General features: G+C 38.8%; 1 protein-coding gene and 1 long non-coding RNA gene across 4 annotated transcripts in view; one reads left to right on the top strand and one right to left on the bottom strand.

Annotated features, from left to right (window-relative positions):
- Window positions 1-9,808, bottom strand: part of PITPNB (phosphatidylinositol transfer protein beta) — a 60,529-nt gene extending 50,721 nt beyond the window's left edge. For both annotated transcript variants that reach the window (XM_008142486.3, XM_008142487.3), the window contains exons 1-3: window positions 9,709-9,808; window positions 3,794-3,824; window positions 631-776 (exon numbers count right to left, since the gene is read on the bottom strand). In XM_008142486.3, the coding sequence (XP_008140708.1) occupies window positions 631-776; window positions 3,794-3,824; window positions 9,709-9,728 (197 nt within the window). In that variant the 5' untranslated portion in view covers window positions 9,729-9,808. The remainder of the gene's footprint in view (window positions 1-630; window positions 777-3,793; window positions 3,825-9,708) is intronic.
- Window positions 9,809-16,918: 7,110 nt separating this feature from the next.
- The window catches only part of LOC114231877 (uncharacterized), a 47,131-nt gene continuing 42,960 nt past the window's right edge, over window positions 16,919-21,089 (top strand). For both annotated transcript variants that reach the window (XR_003617873.2, XR_008555251.1), the window contains exon 1: window positions 16,919-16,958. This is a non-coding gene — a long non-coding RNA (uncharacterized LOC114231877). The remainder of the gene's footprint in view (window positions 16,959-21,089) is intronic.

Below are 21,089 nucleotides of genomic sequence, written 5' to 3' on the forward strand. Positions count from 1 at the left end.
CATGATCACCCCGAGGAGGGAGGCACAACTTCACTAATAAAGAAATGGACAGTTAAATAAGAGATTATTTTCTGAGTATCAAATCGGCCAAATTTAAAAAGATAGAAAAATATGGGAAAATGAACACTATTACACTCTTGGAGGGCAATCGGGCAATAATAAAACTTAAAATGAGCATGTCCTTTCAGCAATCCTAGTTTCATAGATTTCTTATGGCGAAATAGTAACCTAAGGCATAAAGACATGTACAACCATGTTCAGAGAAATACTATTTGTAACGGACAAAAACTGGAATACGCCCCAAAAACCACCCAGTCAGCTTATCATTTAGAGAATGGATAAGTAAACTACGCTATGTCCATACTAAGAAATTTTACTCAGTTTTAAAAAGAGTGAAATGGACATTAAACAATAACATGGATGTTCATAATATATAACTGCATAAAAAATAAAGCAAACTGCAGAACCATATGTATAGTATGATCCCATTTGTTGTAGAAAACAAAAAATGATACAAGTGATATATCAGTTTTGTTGTTAGGTAGTTACATGCTTAATAAGTGAGTCGAGTAGTTGATGCCTAATTATTTAACATAATGATTAAGTATCAAATGTGAATAGGCGGCTTACCTCTTTAGGTGATAAATTTTGTGTGTATACTGTCCCTTCTCTCCATCCTTCTCATAAGGTTCATTTTTTAAGACTTCAATTCCTTCTCCACCACCAGTCTCATTCTTACTAGCTTCTGCAACTGAGTACAGCTGCCCAACCTGATACTGAAATTTCAAAGAGTAAAGGAATCTCAGTAAGTCAGTAGTAACTGGAAACTTCCTATGCTAAAATCTTACTATAGAAGATATAGATTTAGCACATATGTTCTACAAGAAAACGTGACTCAAATTAGAAATGAATGTTTAGGACGAGGAACACCAGATGCTCATACAGCTTCAAGAAACTGTAGTATTTTACAAGATTTCCATTATTCAAAAAAACTGCTAGTTTACACACACTCTGGTGCTTTACTATGTACTTCAATATCCACTTATCAGTGCACATGCTCGGGTTGTGGGCTTGGTCCCCAGTAAGGGGCATGCAGGAGGCAGCTGATCAATAATTCTTTCTCATCGTTGATGTTTCTATCTCCCTCTCCCTTCTTCTCTGAAATCAATAAAAATGTATATATTTTAAAAAAGGAACTCCTTCTTCCTCTAAATAAAAGTTTTCTTAAAAAAACCAAACATCTTGACACTTAGTTCATTTTGAATAATAAATATACAATTTCATATCTATTATAGCTCAGTAATCTTACAAAATTTGGATGAAGGTATGGCACGTATAGAACTGTCACTTTGCCAATTAAATAAGCTGAAAAACCAGAATACCATTCTCAATAATAAAGGGGAGGGATATAAAGTATAATAATAAAAGCCTGAAAAGGCAAAAAATTGCTGACAGTGGTTTCTATTTCATTTTAAAGTGAACCAGAATTCTCAGTGGTCTGCTCCAATACCTGTGAGTGGGCAGTATTGTTCTATGCCATTCTCCAGCCACTAACCATTCCAATAAATGATAAAAAGCAAAGTTCTTGTGTTCTAATTTGTTCCTAAGGACTCAACCATGGCACTATCTCCAAGCTCTTTGAATCTGACTAAATTTCTTCCTCCCAATGAAGACAGCCTGAAAAAAAATGTGGGTGTTTTGTTTGTTTGTTTTCTTTTATAGAAGCATGTTTTCAAAGAAAAGCTACCTGTAAAAACTAATCATTCAAAACCAACATTTTATTTGAGGGGCAAAAAATAGGGCCAGCTATAAGCTCTGTAAATATTCCTAGCTAAAAAGCCCATAGGGCCCTGGCTGGTGTGACTCAGTTGGTTGAACATCGTCACTTACACAAAAAGGTCGCTGGTTCGATTCCCAATCAGGGCATAGACCCAAGTTGTGGGTTTGATTCTCAGTCCAGGTGTGTCTCAGAGGCAACTGAATAATCAATCTCTCTCTTTCTCTCCCCCCTCTCACTAAAATCAATAAAAACATTAAAAAAAATAAAAAGCCCATAGGAATATGATATCTTGCATGTTAATTCTCATTCTCTCTCCCTTCTCTCATCTACCTCCTTCCTTCCCAGTCTCTGTCCATGTCTCCATCTCTCTCTCAGGAAGCTAGAACCAAGCACATTTTTTAAAATGAATTAAATAAGTTTTTGTAGGGATTTTAGACTGCAGAAAGGGTTGTATTTCTTCTTTTGTTTTTCATGATAGATCATCAGTGTTTAGTCCAGTAATGCTACAGTCAATCCTTAAGTCCTTTAAAATGTACTTTTCATATTTTAAAAATAGGATTAAAATGTCTCTAAGTCAAAAGGTAAATTTGATCTAGGCCACGAACAGAGTAAACAAAAATTTACACAGAAACAACAACAGTATCCAAAAAAGTGTTCTTAAGGGACTAATGTTGTGTGGCCTATTAGGCTGTCATTGTCATTTTAAAGACCAAAAAATGAAGACAAGAGATGTATTTATTAAGTACGAGTACAACAAAGAGCTGAGATTATTTTCGGTGACAATACCAAGAAAGATTTCAACATCCAAGTGGATCCAACATCCAAAACCAAAAGAAAAAAAGAAACAAAAACAAATGTCAATTTCCGCATTCAAGTTCAAACAATGAGCTACACAAGTAAAGAATAGGAGTGCCTGGCTTGTTTTGAGTGTTTTAATACAGTGAAACCTCAGGCACTACTGAAATATATACAGCTGTGTTCAAGTTTACATTAAACAGTGCCAGTTAGCTATTGGTTTTTAGTTCCTTCATTTTATTTTTTTTCTTTCTGTCTTCGGTCACCTGTCACTTCTATGGTTATCAGTTTGTTTTGTCCCACTTCCAATTCACTGCTTCGAATTCACTGTCATCTCTAAGAAAACCAGATAACTGAGCAAGCGCACGTTACAGAAGGACCCAGAGGGCTTTACGTGTTTTGCTACCCATATCTTGATTTCTCTGAAGTCTTTTCTGCTTTTACTATCCTCATTCTTGGCTATACTACAGATAAATAAAACTACAAAATATGCAACTTCTGAACAGGTGATGTATTTCTGTATCATGTGCAGATCAAGAGAGACAATAATCTCTCAGTTATGTGCTGGTCAAAACACGTCTGGAATACCATTTTCAGTTGAAAGCAGTAACTGCGACGATGCAGTAGTGAGACCAGCTGGTGAGGAAGTCTAGGGGTCATGTTGTATCAGGCCAAATGAACATGCTGGACATGTTTAACCTTGTAACCTCAGAAGATGGAACAAAAGGGATTGGGGGAGGACAGAGAACTGCCATAAGAAGACCTGAGGGGTTACCATATGCAAGACAGAACAGGTCTATTTCTTATTGCTCAAATGGAAGGAACTTAAACTAAACAACAGTCAAGTATTATGGGGAAGCAGATTTTGGTTTAAAATCAAGACAAATGTTTTTAAAAGTCCAACAGTAAAGTAGGCTTCTTCTCTAAGCAGCGAGTGACTTAACCTTAAAGTGCTGAAGTTGAGCAAGAAACTCCTTTCTCTGGGATATTGTAGACAGGATTTCTGCACTAGACAGCAGGTTAAACTACATTCTTTGGTCCCTTCCAAAACAAAGCAATGTAACAGAAATTCATTTACAATTATCTGTGTAACAGCCTGCTTTTTGTCACAAAAAACTAAAATGTAAGGTAAATAAATACAGCAAAAATATAACTTTTAGATTAACATACCAAAATGTACTATATCAATAAAATAATACAGAAGCAAGCATGACTTACCTCCTGAACAGAACAGGGCAAAACCACACGGCTAAAAAGACAAAAGGAAAAAGAATATATGTTACACAGAAAATAGCTGGCTTTAAAACACATCTGTATGCTTAAAAGACCTTCTACTATAAATCCCATGATAGCATGGTACAAGGATATCATTTATGGAAGAGTGTCTTTGCAATGCGTACAGCTCTAAATAAGTGTTGTTTTTTGTTAATCCTCACCTGAGGATATATCTTTTCCATGGACTTTTAGAGAGATTCAAAGGGGTGGAGCGAGGAAGAAAGAGGGAAGAAGAGAAAGAAACATAGTTGTGAGAGACACATGGACTGGTTGCCTCCTGCACATGCCCAACCAGGGCTTGGAATTGAACCTGCCACCCAGGTACATGCCCTTGACCGGGAATGGAACCCCAGGCCCTTTAGCGAGAAGGCTGGTGTTCTAACATTGAGCACACCAGCCAGGTGTGTGTTTTTTAAACTGGGGAAATAAAACTACCATTCCAGGTTGTCAGCAATCACTGCATTTAGCATCTAAATTATACCAGGACCCCCAAAAGCAGTTGCAGAGATTCCTGTGAAGAGTAAAGAACAAGAGAAAACTCATTACTGAAAATTGCAGGGTACAGGATGTATTATTTGTACACTGTCTGGCCAGGTTGCTCTCATGAAATTTTTAGTATGGTTTCATTCTCTATTTATATACTGTGCATTTTTGGATACTTCTCACAAATAGATGTCTTGAATTTCATGAATGAATGCTTCCCAAAACTGATCCTTCCTACCCAATTACTTCTCAATTTTATTAAGAGAAAAACAAGTAAACGGTCCTTTAGACTTAATAAGAAAAAACTTTATGGAAAATACTTTGAGTCTTATAAATATAACAACCCCTTCCAGGGTAGAGTCAATGTAAGGTTGCTATGTGTTTGATCTTGTCCAACAGAGTTTGTTATTGGACATGCAAAAGGATCAATATACAGGCTCCGGCTTCCAAAAAAGAATACCATGGTGAACTAGATTAGAACATTGCATTTTAACTCTGGATTTTTATAATGAAGTACCTTTATGTAGTTCTACCATAAACTCTGAAAACCATCCTGAGTCTCTCAGAAGAGCTGACGTTCAAAAGATCAACTTTTTTTGGCCTGGTCCTTCTCTGACTTTCCCTCCAAACCATTAAGCCAGCACCACAGTGATTTAAAGTCTTATTTTAACTCTTTCTATTATAAGGAGAGAAAAAAATCTCAAGGAACTCAGCTTGATTTTTTTTTTTTCATAGAAAATTCCCCATAGTTTTCCTCATTCCAACTTCTTTTTAGCTGCACTTTCCACCTACTTCTCTCTCCCTATTCTCCTCAAACATCTATGCTTGAATACTCACATCACCTTAATCATCAACAGGTACAAAACATGTCTCCTGTAATTCCCTCCTCCTAGACAACTGGAGATCACTCATCACTCTGTCTTTTTGATAATGGTCATCTAAGGACAATAAACATTCTCAAAGTCACAAAGGTTACTAATTTCTATTCTCATCAAGAATTCATTTGGTATACAGTCCTCCCATACCTAGTCATTTCAGCTGTATCTTCAGGATACACACTAATTTGCTCACTGCCTCAGTAACAGAAAAAAAACTGGGGCAGAGGGGGTGCAGTGGTCAGGGGGAAGACTAGGTTATAGGCTGGGAGTGTATTTTGAAAAATATAGGAGGAAACAGACAAGATACAGGTTGGGAGAATATTATCAGAGCCTGCAATATAATGGGAGGTTGTTCAAAAAGGTGAGACATAACTACAGCTAACCTGAAGAAGTCATCGGTAGGTGGTTAAAATGTTGAGAAGCAGGAGTGTGGGGAGAGCCATCTTTTGGGAGGCTGAGCAAGGCCTTACAAAGGCCTGAACCAAGATGATGGGCTGCAGAGGAAATGGAAGGAAGGAATACAAAGGAAAGAGTTAAAGACTTCCCTGAAGTTTCACAAAGCCAAACAACCCCTGAGTGATTTTAGCAGGAAGATCCATATTTTTATATAACAACACTTCTAGGAAAACTCATTTCACGAAATGAAAGTGACTGATTAAGACATTCTGAATGAATGATGAGTCAAGTAACCTCTTCAAGATTTACTTACTAAGAAGTAAAAGAGAGAAGGGACAGGTCTTGATTTTTGATTACTCGTCTAAAAGCAGTACAGATATCCCCCACATTTTGAAAGTTCGTTCGCCACTTCACTTTTAGGAAAGACCTATGTTAGAACCTATTTTTGCTAACTGAAAGAAATACACAGAGGATATTCGCTATCACAAATAAAGGAGAAAAGTGAACAGTATTCAGCATTTGTTTTGTAGAACTGTCACAGAGGCAGCACGCAACCGGGGTCGGGGGGTTGTTTTGGGGGAGGGCATCAAGAGTGGCCCCACCAAGCTCCTTCCCAGGGAACCACACTCAGGATTTCAGCATCAAGCTGCCACAGCTTTGAACTGTGTCTGAGCATCAGTGCTTTATCTCGATTTATTTTGTGCATCAGTTAGCAAGACGTATCCTGAGGTATCAGAAAAGCCTGAGAGATCGTCCAGGTATCACACTTAGTGTAAAACTGGATGCAATTAAGCATATTTAATGTGATTTCATAGGTGTTTAGGGGAATATGGGAATGATCAAATTTTTTTCAGATACAGCTGACCCTTGAACAACATGGGTTTGAACTGTGCAGGGATGCAAATCTTTTCCAATAAACACCTGTACTGTTTCAATCCGTGGTTGCAAGCAGAGGACCCATTGTATGCATTGATCTATGCCATTTTATATAGGGGACCTAGCATCAGAGGATTTTTGGGATCCTTTGTGGGTACCAAGGGACAACTAAGTTTTAGGGGAGTCAAAATTTATACACATTTTTAACTGGGGGGGGGGGGGGGGTTGGGGTTGGTGTCCCTAAGTCTGTGCATTGTTCCAAGAGTCAACTGTATTAATTAATGGTAACTGCTTCTTTGTTTTATGCCATTTCAGCTAACAAAAGGTTTCATAGGAATGCTCTACTTTCGGATAGTGAGGGAACCGGAACAGGCATACCTCGTTTTATTATGCTTCACAGATAATGCCTTTTTCTTCTTTCTTTTTTTACAAATTGAAGATTTGTAGAAATTCTGTGTTGAGCAAGTTTACTGGCACCATTTTTCCAATAGGCTGAGATGATGGTTAGCAATTTGTACCAATATTTTTAATTAAGACTTGTACCTTCTTTAGACATAATACTATTGCACACTTAGCAGACTGCCATAATACATAACGTTTATATACACTGGGAGACCAAAAAGCTCGTGATTAGCTTCACTACGAAATTCACTTTATTGCACTGGTGTGAAACCAAACCCACAACATCTCTGAGGTATGTCTGTATTTAAAATTTTTTAAACTTCTCTAAAAATTTTCATGAAAATAATTTCCCAAATGGAACTAGCAACTAGTTCTTTAAAACCAAGACTTTATTCTAATGGCAAATTCATCTATTTGCTTAAGTAACAACTTGAAGTGAACTTCCCACCCTGAAAAGTTATTTCTAACCTTTTAATTCATGTCAAAAATAGATGGCATTTTTAAAGACAACAAACATTTGCCAAAGCATTTTACAATTTACCAACATCTTCATATAGGAATGACCTATTCATTGCTCCTAACCAAAAACAATTTTAGAAAGCTGACTTGCAAACACTAATAATAATTTTTTTCATTCAACAACACTGAGTACTTACAGTGTGCCAGACTAGATGCTGTGCTGATGCTGGGAATACTTAAAAAATAAGAAACAGTCTCTATCTTCAAAAAGTCTAGGAGGAAATACATTCTAGGGGAGACATACGCGAGGAGTGAATATCAAGAAATGGTAATTTATAAATTGTTAGGAAATATTATACTTTGGGCACATTTTGACATTTGTTACCTCAGTGCATTCAAATTTTTATAATGAAAGTAATGGTTCACAAAAAGCATAGTGTATAACGTACCAATGGGAACTGTTTTTCATAAGTGAGCTTGACACTCCTCACATAACTGTCAGCAGAATCTACTAAGCACTTAATTCACATTTTAGGAGGGAGGAAATAACTCTAATAAAAGAAATATGATTACTCCTGTGATCTAATATCAGTTCTGCAACTTACTTGGCTTGAGCCAAGTCCATTTCCTTCTGTCTCATATCCTCAATCTGCCTTAATATCTGCCACCTACCTACATTACAAAGACGTCAGAGTAATAAATGAGATAACACTTGCATGATACACTGTACAAAGAACTTGGAAGAAAACTCTCATATAAATCCAAAGTTCAATACTATAAATAAGCTTTAACTGAAATGTGTCTTTTCTCAGGATCCCTATTACTGACTAAAGTTATAATTTTTTATGAATTTATTTAACAAATATTTACTGAGCATGTACTACATGCCAGGGACTAGTCTAAGACCTGGAGATATGGGAGCGAGCAGGACAAATTCATGGAGCTTACATGTGGTAAGAGAATACACACAGTAAAACGGAAAAAAATAATAATTGTGTTGCATGGTAGATGGTGATAACTGCTGTGGGAGAACAATAAAGCAGGGAAAACAGATACCAAAAGGTGGGGGTTACAATTAGGTCTTCAGAGAGGGATTCCCTAAGAAGGTGATACAGTATTTAAGAAAAGACCTGAAGGAAGTGGGGGCCAGGGGGAGAGTCAGTGAGATGCAGAATGAACACTCAAAGGAGGGAACAGCAAACAGAAAGGCAAGAACAGCAAGGAAGCATGTGAGCTTTGGATAAGTTAGTAAATAAAATCAGCACAGAAAAGACAATAGCATAAGACCACCCCACCCCCAGGCGTGGGCTTTGATTGTCAGTGAGATATGGAATCTTTTGAGGGTTTTAAGCCGAGAAGCGAAATGAGTCGCTTCCTTTTTAAAGAAAAGTTTCGGAACTCACACTAAAATAAGAATAAGGTGTCTTGGAGATGGTTAAATTCAACCAAAAGTTTCATTTTAAAAAACGTAGAACGGAAGGAGCATTTGAAAACCCGACAAGGGCCGTAACTCGAAATCCCTAGTTGCCCAAGGGATGATGACGAAATGAACCAGCTGTAGATAGCCCAACAATCACTGCCAACCAGATTTCCTGTGACATTCAGGCCTTGCGGGTGGGAAACGCCTGACTTTTCAACAAAATCACTTCGCTGGTCTAAAGGCACCTGGGAAACCCTTCTATTTGACAGACCACGTGTTAACGCCTCACTTCAACCCGGTGAGGTGGGCGGAGCCTAGAGTGTCACCCCACCTCAAAAAGACATGGGAACTGAGACTGATGGGTTTTGCTGTCAAGTCAATGCTGTCAAGTCAACTGAGCGGCCCGGGGGAGCGCAGGCTTTCCCGGCTCCTGCAGGAACTTCAGGGCGCCTAGGTCCCACCACCACCTCGAGTTCAGACACCCGTGCTGCCCTCACCCGACAAGCCCATCTCCCGCCGGTTACAGGCAGGCTCCACCCAAGACGACAAATCACAGTCAAACCCACCCCGTCTCTCCCACCCTCGGTCCCCCACCCGCGGGCCTGGGGGTAGGGGATTGGTGGGAAGACGGGTCCCAGCGGAAACTCCCCGGCCGCGCCTTCCCGAGCCACGCGATCCGATCGGGACGCAGCCGCCTCTAACCCCGGGAGAGAGGGCAGCATTGTTGCCGCAGTAACGCCCGGAGGAGGACCCTGGGGAAGCGCCGTGGAGGGGCCTCGAGTGGGCCGGGGGCGCGGGCCGGGCGGGGGGGGGAAGGGGAACGCGAAGGGAGCGGCCAGCCCCAGCCTCGCTCCTTCTCAGGAGTATTCCACCTACTTCTCCATCAATGAACCTCCCACCACGACCCCCCCGGGAGTCGCGATCCCGCCCTCGGACCCACTCACAATTCCTTAATCAGCACCATCTTCCTGGAACCCCCAGACAGCTGCTGCCGCTACCACCTCCACCGCCGCCGCTGCCGCCGCTCACGACGCCTGCGCGGCCCCGCCTTCCTGATCACTGAGCCTGCGCGTCCACGCCCTTCCGCCCAGAGCCGTCGCGTCAGCGCGGGAGACGGGCTAGCTCCGCCCCAGTTCCGCGCCCCACCCTGGGCGCACGAGGCCTCCACTGCGGCTGCGCGGCCGGCGGGAGGGCGTGCGCCTTCTACTGCGGCTGCGCGAGCTCCGCGCGGCGGCCGCTCGTCATCTCCCCAAGGCTCCTCCTTCCCAGTCAAGTTCCCTCGGGGCGGCTGCTTTCCGGTGAGTGTACCAGTTGGTTCCCTGGAAGCCGTGTTCTGGTGACTAAGGACTAAACTCCCTCGCCTTTTGTGAGAGGAGGTCCGCCTTTTTGACAGACATTTCGCTTTCGAAGTGAACGTGAAGGACTTCTGACGGGTTCGCGAGGCCGCCGCCGGCGCCGCGTTCCGCTCCCCTCCCCTCAGAGGCCCCGTCAGATTCCGCGGGAAGAGGTTCACCTGGCTCAGGGCTCGCGGGCGTGTTCCAGAAGCCTCGTGAGTGCCGCCGTCCGACCATTCCTCAGCGCGCTAGGGCCCACAGCTGTGGCCACACGCGCTCCCCGGCGCCCAGATTTCACCCCTGCCCTGGAACCCACAACCCCACAGCTGCTGTGACTCGACAGGAGGTGCTTCCAACCAAGTTCCCCCCCCCCCCCCCCGTGGGGAAAAGAGGTGCTCGGCCTGAAGACCCGGGAAAGGGACCTGTTCTGGGAAGACGTTAGTGCAGTCACAGTGAATGCCCCCCACTCCCCGCTCCCTCTCACCCCCCCCCACACCCCCCCCCAGGCTCCAGCCTGAAAAGCCCAAAGGTGGACCTTAGGATGAGTTGTAGCCCAGAGGGTCACTCTCTTACTCCATACTCTATGCCAGGACAGTTCTAGGCTCGGGAGAAACTTCTGGAAACGAAATAGACAAAGAGTTCCCGTTCTCACTTGGAAACGAGAGAATTGGGCGCTAAGCGCTATTCTGTGAATAAACTTAGAGGAATGGCGGAGGCAGAGCAATCAAGGGAAGGACACTCAGGAGGCCGCTTTGGAGCTTAATTTATAAATAGCTCAACCTGTGAAGACAGGGAGAGGCACTCCCTTCAGAGGAAAGGAAACCCTGAGGCTGAAATAAGCCTCGAGTATTTGAGGCGCAGATAGAGGTCAGGTGTGGCTGGAACATCCGAAGTGAGGGGCGAGGTGGGGGGAGGGAAATAAAGCTGGGACTAAACGGATCACCGGGCCACAGTAAAGAGTTTGAATCGTCTTCTAAGAATCAGGGGGAGCCGTTGAAAAGATGATTAAAAGAATAAAAATGTCATTAAGACACTGCTACAGAAACCTGTATGTTGTATCTGATACTGGGGCACACCTATGGAATTAGGGCTGCCTCCAAAAAAAAAAAAAAAGTAGTGGAATATTTACCAAAAAGCTGGAAACTTCCTTCTAAGGCAGCCCCCGGATTCACTGAGTTTCTGTGATGTGCGAAGCACTATGCTAGTTACTGGCAAGGTTTCCAGGAAACTGCGTGCTTACTTTCAGGAAACTTAGAAACGGAATAGCTTCAATTGATTGGGCACGTGTTACATGCCAAGTACTGTTCTAGGTAATGAAGGTATCTTATCTCATTTCACCCTTAGGACATCATTATGAGATAGGTATTTTAGCATGCTTTAGAAAAGGGGGGGTGGGGAGAGGTAGGGGGTTCAGAAAGCCAAGTTAAGTGACTTGTGCAAAAATCACTCAGCTAGCTTGTTTATAGAACTGGGTTTCAACTCCAGGTTTTTAAAACGCCAGTGTCTTGGTCTTTCCACTGCCCTGACTTCTTTTCTAGATAAAAATAAAAAGTCGAGGCATGCAGACAATCTTTATAGCATACTAGAGGCCAAGTGCACGGATTTGTGCACCCGTGGGGTCCCTCAGCCTGGCCTGCAAGGATGGGGCAAAACCAGCCGGTGCCAGGATTGGTCCAGGGTATGTCCGTGTTCTGCCTGTCTTGGCCAGACCTCAGCAGCAAGCTAACCTACCAGTCGGAGTGTCTGCCCCCTGGTGGTCATTGCACATAATAGCAACTGGTAGAACCGTGGAATGAACGGTCAGACACAGCATATTAGGCATTTATTATATAAGAGGATAATTGATCTTAGCTATGGAAAGAAGATTAACTGCAGATTTTAATACTATGCCCCTGTATATTAGAGTTTGGAGATGTTATTTAAGGTCCAAGGAGATGATATTAATTACCAAACTTATAAGTAGTCATTTTATGTTATAGTTCCTCCCTAAATGTTATGCAGGCTGAAAATATAACTAGCCTTAAAAACATGGATAAGTTTGTGGTTGACATGCTTTATCAAAGATTAAGAAAAATTAGGGCCGAAACCGATAGAGCATCGGCCTGCGGACTGAAAGGTCCCAGGTTCGATTCCGGTCAGGGGCATGTACATTGGTTGCGGGCACATCCCCGGTAGGGGGTGTGCAGGAGGCAGCTGATCGTTGTTTCTCTCTCATCGATGTTTCTAGCTTTCTATCCCTCTCCCTTCCTCTCTGTAAAAAATCAATAAAATATATATTAAAAAAAAAAATTAGGACCCTGCAGAACATTTCTGTAACTTTCTAAGTCTTCCCACAAGTGTTCACTGATTCCATTGTCTGCATAGCACAGTGTCTGCTCATATTACTCAAATGAATGAAGAGATGGTGTGCTGGGTATAGCATAACAGTATGGACATTGTCTCCCTTTCCCATCTAAAGATTCATAATAAAACAATTGAGCCCTGGCCAGGTACTCAGTTGGAGTGTCCTCCCGTACATCAGAAGGCTGTGGGTTGGATCCCCATTTGAGGCTCTCAAGGAGGGGCAACTGATCAATGTTTTTCTTTTTCTTTTTTCTTTCAATGTTTTTCTCTTACATCGATGTTTCTCTTTGAGGATTAAAAAAAATACACTCAATTGAAAACTACAAGGATGGATTAAGAAAGTAACCAGTTTATATTTGTTGTGAGGAATAAAAGATTTTAAGTGTATAAAGCACCCATCATACACATTATCTGGGAGGTGTTCAGTGAATGGCAATCATTTAAAAGCATACAGCTTTCAGAGAGCAGAACAGTAAGATATAATTAAATTTTGTCCAACCCTCTGCCTTCATTCCTGGAGGTAACTACTACCATTAATCATTTTTCATCTGCTACATGAATAAGAATGCATATATGTGTACATGCATTCATATCTGTATCCATATATGGCTATAATAACTTACCCTTTCACCTGCAGTGCATAAATATAAGTTGAATTTCTTCTGTATTGTCACCAACATTTGGCATTGTCAGAATAATTTGATATTTGTATATATTGCAAAATGATCACCACAATAAATCTATTAATATTCATCACCATAGTTACAATTTGTGTCTAATGAGAACTTTTAAGATCTAATCTCTTAGAAACTTTGAAATATGCAATACTTTATTATTAACTATAGTCACCATACTGTACATTGCATTTCTATGACATATTTACTTTATAATTGGAAGTTTGTACCTCTTGATTCTTTCTACCAATTTCCCTCCTCTAAAATCCCTCCCCTCCCCCAACTCCAGCAACCACCAGTCTGTTCTCTATGTATGAGCTTGGGGGTTGTGGGTTGGTTGGTTTTAGATTCCACGTAGGAGATTATTTGGTATTTGTCTTTCTTTGTCTGACTTATTTCACTTAGAATATCGCCCTCCAGGTTCATTCATGTTGTTGCAAATGGCAAGATTTCCTTTTTTTATGACTGAATAATATCTCATTGTGTACATATACCATATTTTCTTTATCCATTCATCCATCAGTGGACACTTGGGTTGCTTCCATGTCTTAGCTATTATAAATAAAGTTGCAGTGAACAAGGGAAAGGGGGGGTGCATATATCTTTTTTAGTTAGTGTTTTTGTTTTCTTTAAATAAATACCCAGAAGTGGAATTTCTGGGTCATATGACAGGTTTCTATGTTTAATTTTTTGAGGAACCTCCATACTGTCTTCCACAGTGGCTATACCAATTTACAATCCCACCAACAGTGGACAAGGGTTCCCTTTTCTTCATATCCTTGCCAATACTTGCTATTTCTTGTCTTTTTGATGATAGCAAGTCTAACAGGTGTGAGGTTGTGAATGTCCCACGGCCCGCATGGTTCAGGGTTCGAGCTCTGGAAGAGGGGGCATGTGCAAATGAAAGAGAAGAAACAAGAAATAATAATTTGGAAATTGGGGGGCCAGACGGGAGCCTAACGCAAGAGGAAGGACTCTGCTTGTGCTCAGGCCTTGCTATCCTTTTATTCAGTTTGGGATATGCCTATAGCCCTTTGGCAGGCAATTTCCAGTAACAGACTGTCTTATCAGTAAGGATTTACATGACCATCTGGTCGGGAAGTTGCTTCAGCTACCATTGTCTCGACTAAACTGTGCATAACTCTGACCTTTGCCAGGGCTCAAGGGTCACCAGCATTCCGGGCTCCTTGTCCACACCTCTCTGCTAGTGAAGACGATCGGCGGCTCCCCACATGAGGTGATAGCTCATTGTGGTTTGGATTTGCATTTCCCTAATGACTAGGGATGCTGAGCACCTTTCCATGTACCTGTTGGTCATCTGTATGCATCTTTGGGAATATGTCTGCTCAGGTCCTCTGCCCATTTTTAATCAGATTGTTTCTCTTTTTTTCTACTGAGTTGTATGAGTTCTTTATATATTTTGGAAATTAACCCTCTACCAGATATGATTTGCAAATATTTTCTGTGCAGAAGCTTTTTAGTTTGAATAGTCCTACTTGTTCTTGCTTTTGATGCCTTTGCTTTTGGTGTCAAACAAAAAAAAAAATCATTGCCAGGACCAGTGTAGGGGCTTATCATCTATATTTCTCTATATTATTTATCCATCTGTATTTTTTATATTATTTATCCATTTTATAATTGGGTTATTTTTGTCTTGAGTTGTAAGATTTTAAAGTATATTCTGGATATGAGTTTATTGATACACATATAATTGAATGTATTGTTTACTTAATGGTATTCTTGTTGTTATTATTGTTGTTAAACCTCACCCAAGGATATTTTTTCCATTGATTTTTCTAGAGTAGAAATGGAGGGAGGGAAGATAGATAGATAGATAGATAAATAGATAGATAGATAGATACTGGGAGAAATTGAGATTGGTTGCCTCCCCAACACGCCCCAATTGGGGCCTGGGAGGAACCTGCAACCCAAGTATGGGCCCTTGACCAGAAAGCGAACCCTTGGTGCTTGGGCCATCGCCCTAACCACTGAGCAACACTGGCTAGGGCTAATGGTGGCTTTTTAAAGAACAAAAGCATTTTGATAAAATTCAATATGTCAGTTTTTTTAAACCTTATGTTTTTTGTGTCCTAGCTATGAAATATTTTTTTTTTACTCCAAAATTGCAAAGATTTTTCTCCTACATTTTCTTCTTAGAAGTTTTTTACTTTTTGCTGTTTTAATTAGGTTTTCAGTGCCTTTAGAAAGAGTTTGACAATTGCTACAAAATCAAGCCTGCTGGGCTTTTGGATGGGTTTGGATTGAATTAATCAATTTGGGGAGAATTGACAATTTAATGATGAGGTTTTGAATCCATGAAAATTCAGTTCTTTTTCTTTACTATCTCTTGACAGTGTTTTATATTTTTCAGTATAGAGATCTGAAACATAAAATGCTTAGAAATATGTTTTTGTTAAATGTATTTCTAAGCATTTTATGTTTTTGGATGCTCTCGTTATTTTTAAAATTTCAATTTTTAATTGTTAATCCAGTAAAACCTTCATATAATGGGTTAATTCAGGCCAGGGGGTGTCTGTTAAAGCTGAAAGTCCATTATATAATAAAGTAGATTTTCCAAATGTGTATGTTAAAAATTGACAAATTAGTTTACCTGTTTATACTTAATGTAGACATGTTTGTGTAATTAAAATTAAGTATGTATGAAAAGTTTAATTTCACAGAAAAATTTTCTATACATATTACTATAATTTTAAATTTATGCTGAATAGGTCCAGTAAATAAATGCATTTCCCAGTCACTGTGAATAAACAAATGCCTATGGCTGGGATGTGGCTTAGTGTACCTGGGAACATCGGCCGGCACGTGTTAAAACTGCTGCAGAAAGTCATGCCACGCGTTGAGAGAGATGTGGTGTGATCACATGCTAATCATTCCCTGAACATTGTTTATAAGCATTGACTCTTGGACTTAAATATGTAGACTATAGTTATAGATATGTAAAATTTAATTTTGTTGGTGAAATTACGACATTGGTTTTTCCAACATATGGCCTACTCACTAAAATTGGTTAAAAATAACTGAATTAATAACAAAACAAAAAAAACCCTGTTAATTTAGTTATAAGCAAATCTTGGTTAAAAGCATTTTAAAAGTATCAGGGTGTTAATTTTCACATATGACATATAGACTGGAAATTGTGTCCATTAAATATGAAATCCGTTAAATCGAGGTCTGAGGTCCACAAAATCAAGGATTTACTGTGTACGGATACACATTATGATTGCTGCATCTTCCTGGTGAATTGAAGGCATTATAATTATGAAATGTTTCTCTTTATCTCTGGTTATTTCTTATCTTGAAGTCTACATTATTTGATTTTAATATAACCAATTCATTAATCTTAGTCATACTTATGTATTTCCCCCCCCCCCCCCCCGTTATGTATTTTTTAATGGCACATCTTTCCATCCATTTACATTCTGCCTATTTTGTGTCTATTTAAAGTGTATTTCTCATGGACAGCATGAGTAATGCTTTTATATCCATTGGACAACCTCTGCATTTTGGAATGTTTAATCCACTAACAGTTAATATAATTATTGATATGGTGGTTATTTATCGCCTTAGATTTTGTTCTGTTTATGCTTATTAACTATTTCTCGTCATATATTTTTATTTTTATTTAAAAAAATTTTTTTTAATCCTCACCCAAGGATTTTTTTCCCATTGATTTTTAGGAAGAATGGAAGGCATGGAAGCAGGAGGGAGAAGGACATAGAGAGAAAGACAGAAAGAGAGACAGTGATCAATGTGAGAGAGACACATCAATTGATAGTCTCCTACATGCACCCCGACGGGCTGGGGACCAAACCCGCAACCCAGGTACGTGCCCTTGAATGGGAATTGAACTGGTGATCCTTCGGTTTTTGGTCTGAAGCTCTAATCACTGAGCAACACCAGGGCTCTCTTCATATTTTTAAAAGTTGGTACTTGAGGAATTAAAATGTATAAACTTAATTTTTTATAATCTACTTAGATTTAAATTTTATGTACCACAGCACATAAAATATAAGAAACTTTCAGCCATATGGGTTCATTTACTTTAGTCCTCTGTTCATTATGATATAGTTGCTAAAAATCATGGCGGGGGGGACATCCAGCCAGCGAAATCATTTGGTCTGACTCTGCCAACACATTAGGGGTGAATTAATTAAATGTTTGACCAAATATAGCAGGCTAATTTTTAAGTTGATAATTTTGTGTGGCCCTCCAATGAAGTTATAACTGTCCAAATGGCCCTTGGCAGAAAAAAGGTTCCCCACCCCTGCTATACATTATACGTGTAGAAACATGATTAACTCCATTATACAAGGTTATAATTTTTGCTTATACAGTCATGTATTTTAATGAAATGAATGGAAAATCAGTCTTTTATGTTTACCCCATTTACCATTTATGATCCTGTTTATTTCTTTGTAAGTATCTGTTTTCATTTGGTATCCTCTGTCTCCTGCCTAATGATCTTCTTTTAACATTTCTTGTACATCTGCTAAAAATGAATTTTTTAGTTTTTTGTTTGATGTAAATTTTTCTTTATTTCACCTTAACTCTTAAGGGATATTTTTTACTGGATAAGGTATTTTGGATTTTTTTTCTTTTATTCTTTTAGAACTTTAATATGTTGTTCCATTGTTTCTTCTGGCCTTTGTTGTTTCTGAAGAGAAGTCAGCAGACATTTCGAATCATTCATTATTCCCTTGTATGTAATGTGGGTTTTTTGTTGTTTGGTTTGGTTTGGTTTGGTTTTGCCTTGCCTCTGGCTGCCTTCAAGATTTTTTTCCTTTAATTTTGGTTTTTATCAATTTGATTATGGCTGTGCCTAGGCATATTTTCCTTCATGTTTATCTTTCTTGTGGTTTGCTGAGGTTTATGACTTTAGCGATATTGAATCAGTTTGGGGCCATCCTTCGTTTTTTCAGGGTTTTGTTGGGTTTTTTTTGCATTTTCTCTTCTACTAGGAATCAGTTACATATATGTTATATACCTCATGTTGTCCCCCAAGTGCCTGAGGCTCTGTTCACTTTTTAAAATATATTTTTCTAAGTATTGTCAAATTGTTATTGATGTTGCTTCAAATTTCATATATTCTTTTATTCTCTTCAAATTGCAGTTAACCCATCCAGTGAAGCTTTTATTTCAGACATTGTAATTTTCAAATTTAAAGTGTCCATTTATCTCTTTTATATTGTTTCAATTTCTCTACTGAGTTTATCTTTTTATTCCTTGCAAGTATATTCTCCTTAATGTCCTTGAACATAGTAGTAATAGCTGCTTAAATTCCCGTATGTAAACTCTAACATCTGGAGTCCTCCCAGGGTCAGCTTCCATTGAATGTCTCAGTGTGGTCCACATCTTCTTAAAGTACCTTTGGATTGTATCTTAGTTATTGTGAGTGATGTATTGTAAAGACTTTGGATTCTGTTGTTTCTCCTAGGTATATTGCTTTTTTATTTTCCTTTTAAAAAAATCAGGCCATTAGATTGGCTGAACTGGAATTGTAAACTTTTTATGTCCTCCACAGTGGATAGCAGTGGAAATTTTTGTTTGGTCTTTTTAGCCTTATCTGGACTACTTAGAATCTGCTCTTTACATATGTACTTTATGGGTTAACCAGAGATTGGGGCAGTGTTTATAAACAATTTGGGGATGCTCCTTGTTCTCTTCTTTGTAGTATTTTCCTCCTCACCAGCTGCTACATTTGTTCTGAAATCTTTTCCTCTGAGATGAGAAAGTAAAACTATAGATTTTCTGAGTATTAGCCTCTTGGCCTGCCCAAAGTAGAAAACCAAGAACCTCATCCCAGTCCGCAATCCTCCAGTGCAATATCTTGCTGGTTTTGATGCTTTCCAGTGCTTTTAGATAGTTGTGTGGGTTTGTTGTTGTTTTTTGTTTGTTTGTTTGTTTGTTTGTTTTTTAAAAGTATTTTGTCCAGATATTACAGGTGTTGTATGTGGAATTATTGTTCTAATATAAGTTACTTGGCCATTATTAGAAGCAACATGTCTGGGCTCTTTTTAATGCATGAGTTTTATCGACACTCATCTGAGGAGAGCAGTCTTACATAGGTCCTCATAAGTCCCTATTTTAAGACATGAATTAGGTGACAGGCTTAAGTAACATTAGCCATGACTTTACCCCAGGCTTTAGCTGTTAGATTTGGAAGTAGAAACCCTTACTTAGAGTTAGGTCAGGTGGAGGTATTCCTCCAAACTGTATGTAATGAGTACACTGCAAACTTATAAGACCAGTAGTTTCAATAAATCTTGTTTCATATTCATATAGAGCCCATTAAGGGAAAGGTCCCTTTCATGTTAAAGTATTATGATAAACAGCTTCAGTTCTTGTAAATGATTCAAAAATAATACATAATTTAGAAAAGTGATGAATTTGGGTGTGCCCAAGGAAAAGAAAATTGCCTACGTTATTAGGAAGTTCAAGAGACATAACCATCTGTGACTTGATGGAGGGGGGTGTAACATAAAGATGTATGATGCCATTTGTAAAACTAATTTCTCTTTCCATTTAATCTGTTCTTGCCTAAGTAAATACAGCTAGTAATTAAGATACCATTTTGGTGTGGCTTATAAATGCTGTTGCCTTCATTAAATTTCACACTTGTGAAAAGGAGCTATTAAGAGACAGCCTAAGGTAACACTTTTGAATAGCTAACTTTGTTAAAAATATGTTTCTAAATTTCTTGCAATAAAATGTAATTGCATTTTGTTTTCACTTGCTAGAATCTTCTCACATATTAAGTATTAGAGATAAGACTTGGTGCTAGAGGGAGCATTCTGTTAAATTTGGAGTAGTATAGTGACTTTGGAGTCCCCCTTTCCTTGCCATTCATAATAAATATCATTTTCTGGTTTCTCTAATTTTTCTTACAATTCACTTCTTCTAACATTAAGCAGTGGCAGGAGAGAGAGATTCTAAAATATATACTATTTTGAAACTGTCAAATTTTGAAATATTTGCCACAAAATTAACGTGCTTAAGAATCTATCAATAATTGAGCCTGATTGCAAAACTAGTACCTTGTTCTAATATTGCAATACTGGAGCATCTTTATGGCACGCCTATAAAATAAAAACAAAACAAAATTGGGTAAGGAAAGAAGAGAAGGGGAAAAAAAACTATATCTTTTATTGTTGATAATACAAAATCATAGCCAATACAAACATGTCCTACCTTATAAAAATTGGTACATAGTAAAATTGTTGCTGTTGTATATGAACAGTGAACTTCTTATATGACATGTCTTTATTATTTCATGTGTTACGATTTTTTTCAATTGGAATTTTAACTCCTCATTTGTGTGACTAGTCTGTAGTGAGTCTAGTATAAGATGAAAATGTTTTTAGATTAAATGTTAGTATTACCTTTAAGCAGCCGGTATTAACTTATCTAAAGATAGATCTTTATTGAAATATTTTTATTAGTATCGCTTTCATACAGGAGAAACAACTGAGCTCTTCTTTCTCTCTATTAATTAAGTCCATTGCATGTTTTAAAAAGTGATAGTTTTAACATGCTCACTTCTAAAGTTGTTTCTTCAAACAGATATTGATGTAAGCATTCTCTTCTATTTGATTACTTTTAACCTCAAAAGACCATCATTGAAGAAAAGATATCTAGTTCTGACTTTTAGTTTGATTTGGTCCTTTGCTTCTTCCTAGTATTATTAATAGAATATACAGTTAGCACTGGATGAATTTTGTGATGAGAATACTTTTATACAGAACAAGACTAAAACTCTAAACTTGCTTTGAATGCAAATGTAAAATTCTTTTGAATCCAATAATTTTTAATCTAGGTTTGAAATCAAATTACTGTTAAGTTGTACAGTTGAAAGTGTGTTTTCTTCAAATAATACACAAATCTGTACTGTTCATGTGTATACAAACACTGACAACCTTGAAAATATACTGGAAGAGACATTCTCGTTTTCAATAG

This window comes from Eptesicus fuscus, chromosome 23 (assembly GCF_027574615.1).
Source record: "Eptesicus fuscus isolate TK198812 chromosome 23, DD_ASM_mEF_20220401, whole genome shotgun sequence".
In the NCBI taxonomy this organism is placed as follows: Eukaryota; Metazoa; Chordata; class Mammalia; order Chiroptera; family Vespertilionidae; genus Eptesicus; species Eptesicus fuscus.